General features: G+C 36.3%; 1 protein-coding gene across 1 annotated transcript in view; it reads left to right on the top strand.

Annotated features, from left to right (window-relative positions):
• ROBO1 (roundabout guidance receptor 1) overlaps window positions 1–17,420 on the top strand; it is a 130,649-nt gene that overhangs the window by 85,352 nt on the left and 27,877 nt on the right. Inside the window, exons 16-19 of the mRNA XM_042867424.1 lie at window positions 704–875; window positions 8,898–9,095; window positions 12,461–12,487; window positions 15,158–15,200. Coding sequence (XP_042723358.1) covers window positions 704–875; window positions 8,898–9,095; window positions 12,461–12,487; window positions 15,158–15,200 — 440 coding nt within the window. The remainder of the gene's footprint in view (window positions 1–703; window positions 876–8,897; window positions 9,096–12,460; window positions 12,488–15,157; window positions 15,201–17,420) is intronic.

The following is a 17,420-nucleotide window of genomic DNA, read 5'->3' as shown; positions in this document are numbered from 1 at the left end:
CAGTTGAGCGTTCAGCCATTCCCTTAAAAGCATTTGCCACACAAATACTGCAGTTTCCCAGTCATTTAATATGACTGAATATAGTAATGGATTTCTAAAATGGCAAATAAAAGTTTTTAGATTTGTGTTCTAGTTTCGATCAAAAAATGAGATTTGACATGATCCCATTGTCTCTCAATAGAAGATAGTATATTATTAATCCTCATCTCTCGCTGCCATATGTTCTTTAAAAAGGTAACCTTTTTATTCCAGCATGGTATCTGTTCTCCTCTGATGTCATGAAGAAAAGCACTTGAGTGAATAAAATCTTGCTTGATGAATGATTCCTTAATAAGAGAATTGCAAACTCATTTATCTGAATGCTCTTTGTTGTTTACGTGAATGATTTTTGGTTAAGGGGTTTCTCTTACTTGTTCCATGTTACTAATGCTTTTAGCTTTATTAGCAGCGTTGTCATGGATTGAATGAATTGGGATGAACTCAATCAAGTAATATTAGTATTTGGAGCTGTTCTTTGGAACAAGAAATAGCTTTCCAGTATTCAGAATTTCTACGACTCTGAACCATGACTGAAACTGATTTTAAAATAGTGACAGATTCTAAATCTTATCCAGCAGAAGGAAATGTGTCAACCTTCCTTCTAATGATCCTTCACTGTTTAATTTTTAATGTTTATACATACAATACACTTACTTCTCTGCAGGTTTGGTGCCTTGGCAATGAAAGTCGATACCACATAAACAAGACGGTAGATGGTTCCACCTTTTCTGTTGTCATCCCTTCCCTAGTACCAGGTATTCGATACAGCGTGGAAGTGGCAGCAAGTACTGGAGCAGGACCTGGAGTGAAAAGTGATCCCCAGTTTATCCAGTTAGGTAAGCCTGCTGGTAATCCTGTCTGTTTCAGTTATTTTTGTTTGTTTGCTTTTGTCCTTTATGGCATCAGAAATACTTTCAATTGAAATAAATAATGTTACCTGATCTCTGCATGGGCAGAGTTTGGCATTTCTTGTTTTAAACTTGTCTTGAAACTGCATTCTAAAGATAGGAGTATATCAGTGCAAATGTTTGATTCTTCAAATTCAGTATTGTTTCTTGGTTGCTGATTTTATCAAAGTGAAATTTCAAGCTTAATAATGGTGTAATAAAACATGTAGAGTAGTATGAATCCTTAAATGTTGGCTCACTTTAGTTCAGAGAGGTAATTTGTCTTGATCAGAATATTGATGCAAAAAAAAACAGGAGCTTGCTAGCATTAGAAAAAATAAATATCAGCTGTGTCTGGAAGCTCCCCAGTAGAGGAATAAAAGGTACCAGGTGATTTACAATTATCTTGACTTCCTAACTTAAGTTAATCTAAACATTCTGTCATAAATGCACATCAAGGACATTGCTTTTGGGTATACCTGGGAGAAAGGCTTCTTTTCTGTTGAATCACTGAAGAGCATTTAAAGTAATTTTAGGTATAGTCATATGCTGCTTTACCTACCTGATAAGGTAGTACCAGGCTACCTTATAATTACACCATATAGTATATATATAATCACAAAAAAAACCCTACATCTTTTGCTCTGGTCTTCATTTCTATATTTGTATCACTAGTAGACCTTCCCTGTTACTTGACTTTTTATTTAAAAACCACATAAATATTGCGTGTGAAAACAGGACTGAACAAGTAATATATTTGCTGTAAAATTACATGTACAAGCACTGCTCTGAAAGTAATGCCTCCTGCTTTATGATGTTGGCCCACAACATCAGAGGTGGATGTTGGTAATATGGCAGTAGAGGTTGAATCTTCCCACCAATATTCCTTTACATTTTGTGGCCATGTGACAGAAGGCAGCAGAGGAGCACTCTGACAAAATGGCATCTGACATGAAAGCTTGGATGAGACAAAGGTGTGTCACTGAGTCCTTCCTTCCATGTGGAAAAAAACGGAACGTTCTGACATTCACAGACGCTTGCTGAATGTTTTTGGAGACCAAAGAGTGAATGTGAGCACAGTGAGGCAGTGTGTGGTGTGCTTCAGCAGTATGACGCTGACATTGGATCACGTCAGCTGGTGCAGATTTTTGCGAATGCAGCACACAAGCTCTTCTTTATCACTGGTGAAAATGCATAGCGAATGGTGTCAAAAAATAGTGTTTTGTAGCTGAGAAATTGCTCTACTAAATAGTGTTATTGTGTTCTTTTAGTTGTTGTAGTTTCTGTGGAAATAAGTAGGAGGCATTGCTTTCGGAGTAACCTTATATATACTTCCCCAATTATTATCACCTATATATACTTCTCCAACTATTATCTTTAATTTGTTTGGCTTACACAGGCATATGATTAATAGAGATTTTAAGAAAAAATTGCATATGGTTTATGTAATCTTCCATTAATATGTCCAAAAAAAGTCATGGTTATTTGCTAGATTGTGCTTCTCTACAGTCAGTTTTCCATTCAAATTTAGGTTTGTTCTGTACAGTTAAGATTTAGAAAATCTAAGATTAATGAGTGTAAATTAAAAGGTAGACTAGAATTTCAAAGCCAAATTCCTTATGGCCACGTTTTTTTTTTTTCCTTTTCTCTGATGATAAGTAAATGTTAAATGAAGGTGAACTGTATAATGCAACTTAACCACTTTAGAGTTTTGGTAAATGGAAAAAGAAATAAATGATGTTCTGTCAGGGTTTTTTGCCAACTTTTCTGATGCTGGCCTTTACTGATACCATGTTAGAAAGCATGAGGCTTTCTCAGAGGCTGTTCAAATGCAGAAGTAAGCCTTTAGTCTGCTAAAAACCATATATTTCTAAGTGGCTGGGATTTGATTTCATATTTTTTTATTGCTTGCTTCTAAGTGGCATAGCCAAAACTACATATTCTGTAGGAAAAATGCCATAATTTGATTGTTACAGTTTCATGACAAAGATGTGGAAAGAAGAGACTTTGGGAGATCCATGTCACTGAAAACAATACAAAGGATTACCCAGACAGTTGTGCAATCCTTTAGACAACTGCAGGAGCTGCTGAAAATTAGTACTTTAACTTAAGAGGAATATTCTTTATTTGGTATAGATCAAGCTAAAATCCTCAAGGCATGTGAATGGCTCCAGTTTACTGAACACTACATTGTGGAAAGGGAATTCCAGTTCTCTTACAATTCCCGCAAAGACTTGCATTCTTAGCTGTTGGATGCAGTCCCAGCAGGGGCGTGGAGCAGACACTGCAGTTTTCTAGTAGCTCTTCTGAAGATAGAAAATTAGTTTGTTGATGTCATCAGTTGGCACCTTTCACCAGCAATAAATTACATGGTTATAGTGAGAGGGAAGTAAAGCCAGAGAGAGGGAGGAAAGGTGCTCCTTTTAGAAGGTTTGAAAGAGTCCTGACTCCCTATACCAACATGCTCTGAGAACTGCATGTTTGCCTTTAAGTTCCTACATTTTTCACTGATCCCAACTATTCATTCAGGAATTCTTTTCTGATATCTGAATTAGTATAATAGCTTTTTTTGTTTTGTTTTGTTTTGGAACTGTGAGTTCAGTGTGCAGAAAAGCACATTGTGGCCTTTCAGTACTTGAAGGGAACATACAAGCAGGATGGGGAAAGACTGTTTATGTGAGTGGATAGTAATAGGACAAGGAGGAATGGTTTTAAACTATGACAGGGGAGGTTTAGGTTAGATATTAGGAGGAAGTTTTTCACTCAGAGAGCGGTGTCCCACTGGAACAAAGGAGGTTGTGGATGCCTCATCCCTGGAGGCATTCGGGGCCAGACCGGATGGGGCTCTGGGCAGCCTGGTGTAGTGTTTGGCAACCCTGCACACAGCAGGGGGGTTGAAACTAGATGATTTTTGAGGTTCTTTTCAACCCAGGCAATGCTGTGATTCTGTGATTCTATGAAGCATGAGTCTGAATTGTGGCTGGCTTTGAAATGTCTGAAGAAGAGATTTAATGTGAGACTTTTTTTCCCCACTGTAACCTACTCTCTTACACACCAAACTCATTTTTGAGGCTGTGCACTATGCAGGTTGCTCACCAGTTTGTGACTGTTGTGAGCGATGGCTGGGCAGATTTCAGCCAGGTGTGTGAAAGGAGGAAGCTTCGCCTCCCATAGTCTGCCTTCCAGAACAAGAGGGGAGGAACAGAGAAATTGGATTCTCTGAGAGCTGAGGTGTGCAATCACAATACCATGCATCAGCTGAGCTGTGATAAGTGACCTTGTGCACACACTTAACCTGATACAAAGACAGGTACAAATTGTAAGCGCAGAGCTCTTCCATTTTCTGTGTCTCTACTGATGTGAGGCAGCTCACTGAGCTGCACTGCCAGAGACTCGAGTGCCTCCTGAGGCAAGCCAACAATATACTCTCTTGTTATCATATTCTGATGTTTAAAATCATGAAGTCAGCTGAAAAATCACGTGTCTCCTTAAAACACACTCTTTGGTTGCCATTAAATCTTCCTTAGAGTTTTTAAGTGGCCTTTTACAGCTTTCTGTTTATTTCAAGGCCTGGAAAATCATTTTTTGTTTGTTTGAAAAATTGGTATTTTACATAACAAAAAAGAAAGATCTTTGCCACTAAGGAAAAAAAAAGTGTACTTCATATCCACAGCTCACTGTAAATCCTCATGTTTCTCTGTGGAGAAAAAAAAAATCGTACTGAAAAAATTTGATAGGATATTTTTATTGTCACATGGATTACAAAATTGCCTTGTACAGAAAGATAAGAATTTTCACGTCAAACTGATCTCTAGCCTTACATCTGTCCAGTGATGTGATACCACCTATGACAGTGACTACCTTGCTTATGCTGCCATGGTGGAACTAGATGATCTTCAGGGTCCTTTCCAACCCAAGGTCATTCTGTGATTCAGTGATTCTCTAATATCTCAGTAATATAACATATGCTAGTTTTCAAGTAAGTCACGAAAAGGGAATATCCTGCAACATATTTTGCACAGGGTGCCAGTTCTGATAGACCTCACACCAGTTAATATGACTCATAAATGCATAATTCCTATTAATATATGTGATGCCATTATTTATTGAGATGTCTGTGGAAATTTTATAAATACTGAGTACATTATTCAACTATTGGATATCTCAGCATGCTATGGAAGTCTCATTGAATCATTACTCTAATTGTTTTGTTTAGAGATAATATTCTGTCAGCCCTTCAAGTAGTTCTGAAATGGTAGTTGCATGGTGGGTTTTGCTGATATCCCCTTTGGTAAAAGGAGATTTTTTTTCCTCACAGAGCAAGTCGTTCCACACCAACTTTTGGTTGACTCCTCACAAGCTGTGTGCTGTAGGACTGATTTACAAAAATGGTGTTTTTCCAATTTTAGAAATACGCATTACCAGAGAGGAGACAAAATAGCATTTTCTTAACTGGATTGTATTTTATTGTATAATTTTCATAATGTACCACACCACATGTATTTGAGGAAACATCAGACATCATGTTGCAGATTCCAAGTGTTTTGCTGGTTTTGAGTTGCTCAAATTACCAATGCCCACAAAAATGATATCTTCCTATTTCCTATTGTACATTTGTATACTAAATGAGACAGACATATTGGCAAGTACTATACTATATGTTGTACACATACAGGGCAAAATTGACATTACCTGCATACCTGTGAACCTGGAATTTCCTGTCTTTTTAAATCTTCACCGTTCCAATCTTAATTCTATATTAGTAATCTGTTCAGCATTTGACAACTTAAACATTGATTTTTACATTATTTACATGAATATTTTACATAGAGAATTAAAATTCACAGTTCTATGTGACATGAATTGTAATGAGTTTTCATTGAAGTCTGAAACTTGGAGCTTTGGCACAGTCAGAATCAGAGAGCCTGTAAGCAATAGCCAAATCAACATGCTCTGTGAGGTTCTTATCTCAAGGTAGAAGAAAAGGGGATGAGTCAGTGTGATAATATGCTGGTTTCAGGCAGTTATGGGATCAGCCTGCTCCAACAACTCTGAGGCCTTCTAAAGTACATTATAAGCTGTGGCAGTTGCTCTGACAGTAAGATGCACTTTGCCTTACAATCTTTATGTTTGCTTATTATTTTGGCATGTTTCCCTGAGGAGTGCAAGCAGGAACAGGAATGTTGATTATGAACTGTTTATATATCGGTCAAAGCTTCCAGAAATTTCTTAGGATGAAGAGAAAGTATTTTTTTCATTCGAGAGGTTTTTTCCAGATTGATCTCACATGGGACTGTGGCAAAGAGTGAAGTTGCCCTTCTCAAAGAAAGGCTTCCAAGACACTGTATGTGGAAATTATTAGTAATGGCAAGTTCACTAGGTCTTCTTTCCCTTGCTGTATATTTAGCTTGATTTCTATTTTTAAATCATAAGCGTGGTACATGGATTAAATGTGGCCTTTTGAAAGCCCTTCTTTCTTCTCTTCTACTGTGTTGTGTGTATGAATATACATGTACACATGCTCATTTTTCTTGTCACTATGTATGTAAGCATATAACAGTTAATTCAGTGTAAAGTCACTTGCAGTCTGCACGTATGCTGTGTAGTGTAAGCCTTGTTTCTTAACAGCAAATTTATTATGTTGTTATTATGCTTGCAATAGCTAGTAAAATAATACCATGGAATGATTCTTAGTTAAAAATTAGAAGAATGAGTGTTCAAAGAGATTCTTCAGTATTTTGTGATCTTCAGATATGCATTCACTGAGCAATGCAAAATGTTTGTGTATGAAGTTCCTGAATTTCTGTATGTTTGTACTATTGATATGTTTTAAAAACATCTTCATTTAGCTTTTAAGTTTTTTATTATTTTCTGGATTTATTGTTTTAAATATATATATTTAAAGGATTAGAGAAAAACATTTATCAATTTTCCAAATGTATTCAGGGACATAAGCTGTCTGGAAATATTTTTTTCTATTCCATTAAGAAGTACTAGTTGGAATAGCTTTTTAAAGATAGAGAAATAGTAGGGTCACTCATTTTGCAAACAGACTGGTGATGCAAGTTTTCATATCTTAATATGGCCTCAGCTGCAAAGAGACAAAAGATGAGAAACAGAGTGACAGTTTTAATTCATTAGTCACAGTATACTTTATATGTTTAAGCCCATCTGGCCACTTGCGTGGAACTTCGCTTGGCTGTCTCCATAAAATCTGATGCAACCCATCTTAACCTTGCACAAATAGGCATGAAATCTATAAACCCAGCAGACACAAAGAGTGTATTAGTAAGAAAAGAATGAGTCTGCTTGGTAAACTTTCAGACTAGCCAGTATGCTTCGGATCACAGAAGATAAAGGGGCTGGAAATATGAAATAAAATTTCCAATAAGGTAGCAGTCAAAGGCAGTGATGATTCCTTAGCCAAACAGATATATCACCGAAAATGAAATGTGAAATTCTTCACTGGAAAAGGGTTGTTATTAATTTAATCATTTCCCATTCATGAAGATATCCTTTTTCAGAGGAGGTTTTGGTTTTGTTTTCATTCCATATCCATTTTATATTGCTCTTTTTTAGTTATATAGTTATATTGTTAGTTTCTTTTGTATTGTTATTTTGTTTAGGCTTATTTTGGAACAATACAAGATGGGCTACAGAAATATAATCTAGTCACTTGTTAGTCCTTAGAGAAAATGTGATGGTTTTTAAGTGAACAGGTCTTCATATCATATGTAGTTTCTATTAATGTTACTTGTAACAATATCTTTCACCTAAAAACACTAATTTCTATTCTAGTATATGATGTCACTATCCACAATTTAAAAAAAAAAAAAAAACAACAAAAAAAAAAAACCCTTGTTGAATAAAACCTTGTTGAATTTACACAAAAATAAAAATGGGTTTTTCAAAGACTAAACATGGAATGTGTAAAGCAATATCCGCTCTGACTGACTAAAGGTTTCAAATTCTTGCCTGTGCAGTGATGAAATTTCCAGTGAGAACTCACTGTAGTGGTTAAGAAATCAAGAAGGCAGTATTTTATCTTTGAGTTGCTTCATTTCAGTTAGCATTTGTCAGTGACTGAATATTTTTACTAACGTTCCTAGAAGGTTCTTGCAAAAGTATAATGCAGAAAAAGAACAAAAGACTGATCATTGGTTGTGCTTTCACTACAGAGGAAAAAAAAAAAAAAAAAAAAAAAAGTGGAAAAAATACGCATTCATTATTTTAATTTGGGAATTTTAGGGATAAACAGTATTTGAAGAAGGCAGCATGTCCAGTAGCAATAAGACTACTTGACTATTATTAACAATTCAGAACTCCTTTTTAATCATCTTTGAGCTTTTTCAGTGGTGTTAAGTGAGCAGAACTGGTTATTTTGTACTTCTTTATAAACTCTTAAATATTCAGTCTTTTTTAATTGAAGTCAAAGTGGGAACCTGCAAAGAGTACATGGACTGTGTAATATGATATTTAAGTCATCTGTCAGGAACTGCTAAATTAAAATATATCCCTCAACATCAACATCAGGAGAATGTTCTTTGAATTTGTCTTTGTTTTGTGACTTTCTGTTATGGGATTGTATATATATGTAGTTGACTTCTGCGTTTACACAGAGCCCTAAGAACACACTAAGCTTGTTCTGTACTTGAGCTTTCGTCTATGTTTTTTTTTTTTGTCCTCTTGAATTTTCTGGGACTGTTTTTGTTTGCTAAAGTGAAAAAAAAAACCAACAATCCAGTGGTCTGATTTTAGCAATCACTACAAACAGAAGCCAGTAGAGCTGGAAGAATGGGTTGTATATTGAAAACAGATATTTCTGTCCAGACCTATAAGAAGAGATTTTGATGAGCAATCTTAAGCATATTGCCATGAAGAACTGGATACAGTCCTGTCAGTTCTTTTCGTGTTGCCTCTTGCATTTGCTCATTCAGATTAACTAGAGATTTGTGATGTCCTTTTTTTCAGATTCGCATGGAAATCCTGTATCTTCAGAAGATCAAGTCAGTTTAGCCCAGCAGATCTCTGACGTAGTAAAACAGCCTGCCTTTATCGCTGGAATCGGTGCAGCCTGTTGGATTATCCTCATGGTCTTCAGCATCTGGTTGTATCGCCACAGGAAGAAGCGAAATGGACTCACTAGTACTTATGCTGGTATCAGAAAAGGTGCCATACTATGTTTCAATCTCCAAGTTGCTGAATGCCTCTTTACTGGCAATTCATCATCGATCTCTTTCTCTTTTAAGATTTTATGCAGGATTTATCAAATTGGGCCAATGTTTTCAGGAAGTTTGAATAAGTAGCTTATGTAGAAAGCACTATTATTTACACAACATGTTGGCTTGACTTTAACTTGACTTTAAGGTATGAGCATTTAGAAAAATATCTAGACTAGCTTTTTGTAAAGGTAGTTGTACGAATGAGGAAAGTACAAGATGGATTTACGTCTGGGAGCTTCCAGTATGTCCTTACTACCCAACTTTCTGAACCATCTGAAAAGAAAGCAATTGGTTGGTTGCTTATTGTCCCTCTTATTCAGTCTTTTGCTTACTGCTAAGAATACTAACAGTGGTGTCGATTACAATGATGCTTCTGGTGTGTGTACTTGAATTTCCTTATATTCCTGGGAATGTGGTAAAAAGACTGTTTGTGAAAGCACAACAGTACATAGTGCTTTCCAAGACTCTTTCATAAATGCTCTCAAGGGACCCTTGTCTGGGACTGAATTCTGGGGCTATCAAATCTTGCATCTGCATTCAGTTACAAGGATAGCAGTGGGACTAACTTTAAAGCACTCTTAGTTTTCATGTTACCAGTACCTTTTATGTCAGATTGTTGGGCAAGCAGTGCTTTACATTATATTCCATGACAAACAAAAGTAGAATATCTACCTGAAAGATCTTCTGGAATAAAAAAAAAATCTCTCCTGATACAATAATCTTTTGATTAAGCCCTGAAGGTAAAGCTGAATTTAGTACGATGCACTTCATTACATCTCAAACCAATGCTTTGTAGGCACTTATGGAGTGAAAACCATAAATTCTGGAATTAATTAGAAAATGGAATGCTTTTGAAAGAATAGTGAGATTTTGCTTCAGTATTCGGCCATCAAAAAACAGACCTAGGCTGCAAAGGTGCGCATATCTCAGTGGACGAAGGGTGTCATGTGACTGCATTTTTTAGTCACTTCAAATTGAATAAATGATGGATGAGACAGGTAGGCAAATATAACACAATGTATTTAACAGTAACAGTGTGTTGCTATGAAAAAGAAGCAGTGTTAAAATTAGCAACTGAGTGAATGGGAACCTGAAAACATTTTTTTTTTTGGGGGGGGGGGGGGTGGGAGGGTGCAGTGTTCAGGTGCCCTCCATGCTTTTAAAATATCAATGCTTTGGGTAGCCTTTAGGCCAAGTGGTTTTATTGCAGTTGTGACCACAGAGATCAGGGACAAATTTAATTTTGTTCTTCTAGATTTTCTTAGATAAGACAGACTTCAATACTCTGCTGCATTGGCCTGCTCTGTTTTGTTTTACTAATAGCATGCTGCCATACTGCCTTTCTACAGTTCTATCAAACTAACATCACTGTGCTTTCAGCAGTACCTACAATTAAGCAAAAGGCATACAATTTGTCCTAAAAAACGGTCAATTTAATGGCATCAACTATTGCTCTAGTGCTTGAAACAGCTGTGTTGTTCAATATTTTCTAAAAAAATACCTTTTGTGTAATTTGGTGTGGATTTTTATAAAAACTCATGCCAAAAAAACAGGGTATACATCTCCATTATCAAGTATTCCTCAAGAAAAAAAAAATCCTCAAGAAAATATAAATTGCAAAGTAGTTTGCCACTCTGCAGTGCATCAAGTCATCACTTCAAGTGCAAACTTTTTTCAGTCTTGCATTTATTTGTTTATTTTTATGTTTAGCTTCAGTCCTGACATCTGCTAAAACTCCCACACACACATATTGTACTAGTACTCTTACACACTCAAACGAGTTTATTATTAGAAGCTCTGTGAATTAAGTTGTTCCTTTGTGTGGTTGCTGTAAAAAATTCATGTAGTTGAACCTCTGTTCCTCTGTTCTCTATTTCTTTAAAAACAAATCTAGGTTTATTACTCAGCTTACAGGCAAGTAGTGAGTCAGTAGTTTTAGATTTTTTTCATGCCCTTATGATTGCAAGTTAATTTTGAGACACTTGATTTCTTTTGAATAACTGTTTTTTAAATACACCTTCTGTTTTAATGAAAGCTTGTTATGACAGTTCTATATTGTTGAATGTAGCTAAATTAAAGTTGACCGTGTGAAAAGGCCTAGCTCAAAGAAAATGCAGTGGAACTCTCACAGTAAAGAGCTGTACTATAAATCAAGCCTGGATTAGGTATAATGCTTAAAGGTTCTTCTTTTTGCACTCTATCATACTCTTGGAAATAAATTGGATTGGAAAAAGCAGGGGGAACCTAGAACATTTCCTGAATTATAAAGCAAGACATTCTGGAGCCTACCCCCCCAACCTCATAGTTATTGCATAAACTGTAGTAAGTTATTGTTCTCTCAGCTAGAACCTTTTCTTTCTGTGATAGATTTGCTGATCAAATTCCATCTGAAATTTTCTTTTAGTGAATATTTTATTATTCCTCTTACACTGGTCTTTGTTTTTATTAGATCAAAAGGGGCAATATTAGCCTTTTTTTACCCATCAGTGGTACAAAAACTATACTGTCTTGTCAACAGGAGGGGGAGCATGTGCTAATAGGAAAAGCAGATGCTATCTCTCTGTATTTGGATTAAGGGCCCTATTGATCCAAAGAGGATTTATAGTGGCAGTGAGAGTGAAGATTGTCAAGCAGTGTCATTGTTCCATTGTTAACCTTTCCCTCCTAAAGCCATGGCTTGAAAGGTTGAAAGGTATTACATCCTTAAGGTAGATAATAACTGTTTAGCAATTTCTTCTATGAAAACAAAAATGAGTTGCTGCAGTAGGTTTTAGGGCTTTTTTTAAAAAAAGAAATGGTGCAATTCTTGATACAGTAAAGCAGAAGTTGTCTTTCTTCCTTTATATGTTTATTTTCTTACTTAATGCCTAAGTGTACCTGTTAGTTGAGCGTAATAGCATTTACTTGGTTCTCTTGGTAAGCTGCAGATAAAATTCAATGGGACCTTGATAAGGCTTTGTTAAGAATTTGTCATTCTGCTTTCTAAAATGATTAGCAGTGTAGGGTTTTTGTTTGTAGTAGGGTCTTCAGAAAAACTGAAGATACCAAACTGAAGGGTAGTCAGAGGCAAGACCACAGTCATTCCCTTCAGGAGCGCAGTGGAGTATCAAACTTTTTTCCAGTGGTGCCTGTGGAGACAATCTTTTGAATCACAAACTTAGTTCTACTTCTGTGTCAGTGTGACTGAACTTCTGGGTTAGTTATTTGCATTTGTTTTATGTTCAGCTGTCTGCTAGATTTATACTAATGTGGTATGTTTCCTTTTCTTTCTTCAGCTTAATAACCAGTTTGTATTTTGTTTTGATTTTTCAGTCCCGTCTTTTACCTTCACACCAACAGGTATATATTTGCACTTTTCCCCCCTTCTTTGTTACTCAGCATGTGTTCATGGTACTGTTTCTCCTTTTCTGGCATAACCAGCCCAGCTGTTAGGAAGTTTTTTAAAATAATTTCATTAATGACAAGTATCATAATGTTATTCTCTAAGTAGTCTATACTTGCTTTGTATCTGACACTTTTATTCCATTTCTGTGTACTATTTTATCATATACCATGTGCTGCAAGCACACCATTTTGTAGCATGCTTCTGTCAGTTTGTGCAACCTGAGCTCTCTCTTCTTGGCATTGCAATGAAGTAGTGTGGCCTCCTCCATCTAGTGATGTCAAAGGCACTTCTGATGGAGGAGAAATGACTTTGCAGAGCCTAGCTGCTGAGTTGTAAGGGATTACAACATTGGTAAAATGGGATTATATTTGCTGAAATAGTTTCCTATTATCTTTGCATTAAATCAGTATCCTAGGAGTTGCTTCTTTTAAAAAATACAGAAAATCAAAGCAAATTATCAGTTAAATTTCTTTGCTTGCTGCCTTAAAACATGTTTGTGCTACAAAATTACAAAGCAGTATTCCTGTTATACATGTTATATTTTGAATTTGGGGTGGGTTTAAAATCATCCTCTTTTTCTCTTTGCTTAAAAATGTATGAAATATGTCCATGACATAAATTGTGCCATAGACCACCACAGTCAGCGGGGGAGAGCCTTTCTGTTCTGTAGATGGGACCTTCAGTCAGCCTCACAGTCTGGGAGGTCAGCAGGTTCTCCTCTGCAGTGGAAACACTTCATCGCATTCACTACCCACCACTGTTGTATGTACATTCCTTTTAGCTACAAGCTGAGGGAATAGGCAGGTCATATCTTTCTCCTTTGTTCTAAATCACTTATTTTCACAAAATCCCTGTGTATATCTGGGGAGGGTAAAAGCCACTTAATTCCTTCTCTGCAAAATCAGCCAAAAGTATCTATCTTAAAATATTAGCTCAAAATTGCTGTACTGATTTGGCCCCTGGACAACAGCTGTGTTGCATCCTCCAGGTTGGACTGCAGCTGAAGCAAACTTATGTCTCTCTGCATTCCTTGACATAGACCTAGCAATAATTGGTTAAATTCTTATCCACATGCTTTTAATCACACTGAATAGTATCTTGTTGTAAAAGTCATCCTGTTATGTTCAGTGGATTTGCTTACTGTTCAGCATGCGTCAGAGTGGCCCCTAACGTTTCTGAAGTCCTTTGACATCCACAGTAGAGACTAATTCAAATTATTATTTTGCTGTTACTTAATTGGCTTAACAGCTTCTATTGCAGTCACAATTGTAGCATGCTACTGAAATTCTGCAGAGGTTGGTAGGTTAGCTAATATGCATTTTCTCAGCTGGGTTCTTAACATTAAAGGAAAATATACCACAGCTCCATAAGATATGTCAGAGCTGCAAAATAAATAGCACTGCAATTTTTAAAGAAATTGGAAAAACATGAACTATGGGAAACATTTAAAGGAAAAAAAATCCCTTTTCAATCCATGATTCTAGTCATGCGTCCTATTGACTTTAAATGGTACCAGACCTTCTTCTTTAGCATTACCTACAGTAAGATTTACCTGTAGAAAGCGTTCTACATTTTAATCCTGTTGTTGTAATCACTGCCAGCATTTATCTCTCTCTTGCAGACTCCCAGTTTGGAGTTCTTCTAAAGAGCAGAATTTGGCTGCTTTTCTTCAACACGTTCTTAGATGGGAAATGTTGAATCCATGAACATATGCAAGGAGGCAGTCTCCTTAACCCTTTGCCTAGTCCACTGCAAGCCTGCAAAACATATAGCACTGATTCTTCTGGGTGCATTACTTATAATAATTTCTTAACCATGATGCTTCCTGTGAAGGATATGCAGTGCTTGCCAAAAAAATAAAAGCATGTGCACATGCACTTAGTTAATGTGTAATGCTTATGAAGTAGCAAAAGCCATTCCTACTAATTTAGGAAGCAGTCTTTCTGCCAGTGATTTTTTAACAAGATTTATACATGTAAAGGTTTAGATAAAAAAAAAAAAAAAGCTATCATTATTAAATCCAATTGTAAAATGTTGTAAAACTCAAAGCTTCTGTGGACTTTTAGAGTAAACTTGTTCCAGGAGTAAAGTGCAGAAGCATTCAGAAAAACCATGTGTTTTTGTAGTAGTTTCAGCTGTAACGAGCCATTGTTTACATTGGAAGTAAAGTATGTTATAAAATCATGCTACCTCTTTTATCTTACCAAGAGAATAAGGTAGAGCAAAGCTTTAACATTTACTCATTCATGAAATAAATATATGACCTAAATTCTTCCACAGAGTAACTCCTCTGAAGTCAGCAGAGCTATGTTAAGGATAAGTTCGACCTGATGTATGGCTTCCTGCTTTCTTAAGCGATACGTGTGTTTGTTTGTGTTTTTCTGAATGGAACTGAAATATGAAACTTTCATGGAGCTAAGAGTAGCAATTATCAAGAAACAGAAGTATTATGTATAAACTTGCATTAGAAGGAGTGACTTTCAGGATGAAATTCTCAATTCATGTATAAACACTGTACATTTACTGTCTTAGCTGAAATGAAACAAAAGCAGGTTTAATACTACTGTTTAAGGAATCTTTTCCGCTTTTTAAATTATTTCATTTTTTATCTTTAAATATTACAGTAACCTATCAGAGAGGAGGAGATGCCGTAAGCAGTGGAGGCAGGTAATTACGTGCTTTGTTTTTAATGCTGTAAATTGTGTACAACAACCTTTAAAGATGCTGGGAGTACAGTTGTCCTTGTAAGTGGTGGCATAACAGCAATATGAAAAAATGCATTTTAATGTATAATATAAATGTATACGTTTGGACCATGTATTTTTCTGCTTAGAAAGAAGTGATCTTAGTTTCTAGATTGATTTCCAAAGAATGGGTCATGGGTATTTTTAGCTGAGTTGCTTTGTTAACCTGTAAAAGCTGCATCTCAAAAAAATGAGCAGCAGAGGGAGCACTTTAACTTCAAAATAGAGGTCTGATGGTGGTAGCTGATTGAAGGAGCAGAAGTAATTAAGTCGAGGCATTTATGAAGGTTGAGAAATATAGATGGTTCGCAAACACAACAGAGAAAAAAAAAAATTATTGGAAAATTTTTCTGAAGACACAAGTTGCTTGTTAGGTGACTTGCTGTCTATGCAAAACAGTTAAACCATCACTTGCAAGAAATCTGCACTGGAAGAGAGGGAAACAGGTAGGTTTTTAATTTAAAGCCTCCTTCTTAGAGAAGTAAGTCTATTCCAGATTTATGAGTTAACTAAAATATGTTTACTGGCTTTATGTTATTAGTTAGTGAATGGCAATGGACAAAACAGTGATTTATTTTTTCCACATAGAGATGGAGATATCCTCAGGACATAAAACAACAGTTTTAGCAAAAAAAAAAAAAAAAAAAAAAAAAAAAGCATGTCAGAGCAGTGTCACTTTATTAGCACACTTTTTTTTTCATTCTTTTTTTTCCTCTGGCATTTTCCATGCATACCCTTTTGTAAGCATTTGAGTTAAGGATTTGGCATGACACTGGAATAAACATTAAAATCTCGGAGAACAGCTGGGTGATAAATTCAATATCAATTCTTGTTTCACAAGTGGTATTTTGTTATTCCTAATTTGGAAGACCATACAAAAATTTGGTAATGGTAAAGATTAGGCATAAAATTAAACATTCCCAGTATGCTAGAATGCTATGCATATTAATCTGCTACTGCTACTGAATCTGGCACATTAAGAGCAACTGTGGATCTCTGTGTCCTGAACTGCATGCTGCTGTGTTGCTGTAGTCATAAAACCAAGGAGGAAAACCTCTAGAACGGTTACCATGCAATGTTTGAATGGACAAACCTGTAAATCACTGGGCTGCTGCCTTCACCCCAGGATAGTGAGAAAATAAGAGAGAGCAGATACAGACCATCTTTCCCTGACAAGGTTGTTCAGAAAGATACACAGTTAACAGCCTTTTGTGCTCTTTGTGCCACTGTGCTTTCGGCTCTTCCCATAGCATGAGGTAGACAAAGCACAGTCGCATAGATGCAGAGGGCAGAAATGAACCCAGAAGTGTCTACTTCGTGTGCAGTCATTTTATAGCTGCTGAAGAAGCAGCACTGGTTTTTACTGTCCTTGTTGTAAGGATCAGTGTCACAGTCTAGCACTGTAATTGGTTCAAGGTGCTAACATCTTTGCTTCTTTTGTCCATTCAAGTATATGGCATTTATAGAGCATCTGACATTGTACAGTATTTAGTAGAATATAAAAAACAATTCTGCTATATAAAATATCTTTGCTATATAAAAATCTTTACTCTGAATTTCATATTCAGTGCTTTCACTTCCCCACATTATATTCACAATGTTTTGGAAAGGTTTAGCCTTTTAGCCAAGTGCAGTTATACAAGCATGTTAAAGCAGTATTTAGAATTCAAAATATCACATTCAGCTATTTCAAAATAATGCATGTTTCAGTGGTGCTGAAAAAAAACCCACTTCTGTGGCAATCCCTCTTCCGGACAGAATTCAAGTAATAGTAATTAGAGTGGATTGACTCCAGCCAGCATCCAGGCACCCACACAGCTGCTTGCTTGTTCCACCCCACCACATACTAGGCCAGCATTTGAAGGATTCAAGTAATTCACTGCAGAGGTTAAAGATCTTTGGAAAAGATGATCTCCTATCTTGTACCAGGCCATGGAGCTGCAATGCAAACATCTCGGTCCACAGTTCCACCTAAATGGCTGCAGCAGAGTTTCCCCCTGCTTATATATCTCACAACACATTTCTTGCAGGACAACTTGTTTAAATACAAAGCAAATTTTAGCAGCAAAGGAGGTATCACCCTCTATACAGAAACCCAATGCACAAGCCTTGGAAGTGCTTAAACATTCTGGAAGGCTTTGTC

The sequence above is a fragment of the Lagopus leucura genome, unplaced genomic scaffold (genome assembly GCF_019238085.1).
Source record: "Lagopus leucura isolate 7727_CA_CO unplaced genomic scaffold, USGS_WTPT01 Super-Scaffold_100001, whole genome shotgun sequence".
Taxonomy (NCBI): domain Eukaryota; kingdom Metazoa; phylum Chordata; class Aves; order Galliformes; family Phasianidae; genus Lagopus; species Lagopus leucura.
Note: the sequence above shows the minus strand (reverse complement) of the source record. Positions and strands in the feature narration are given on the sequence as shown.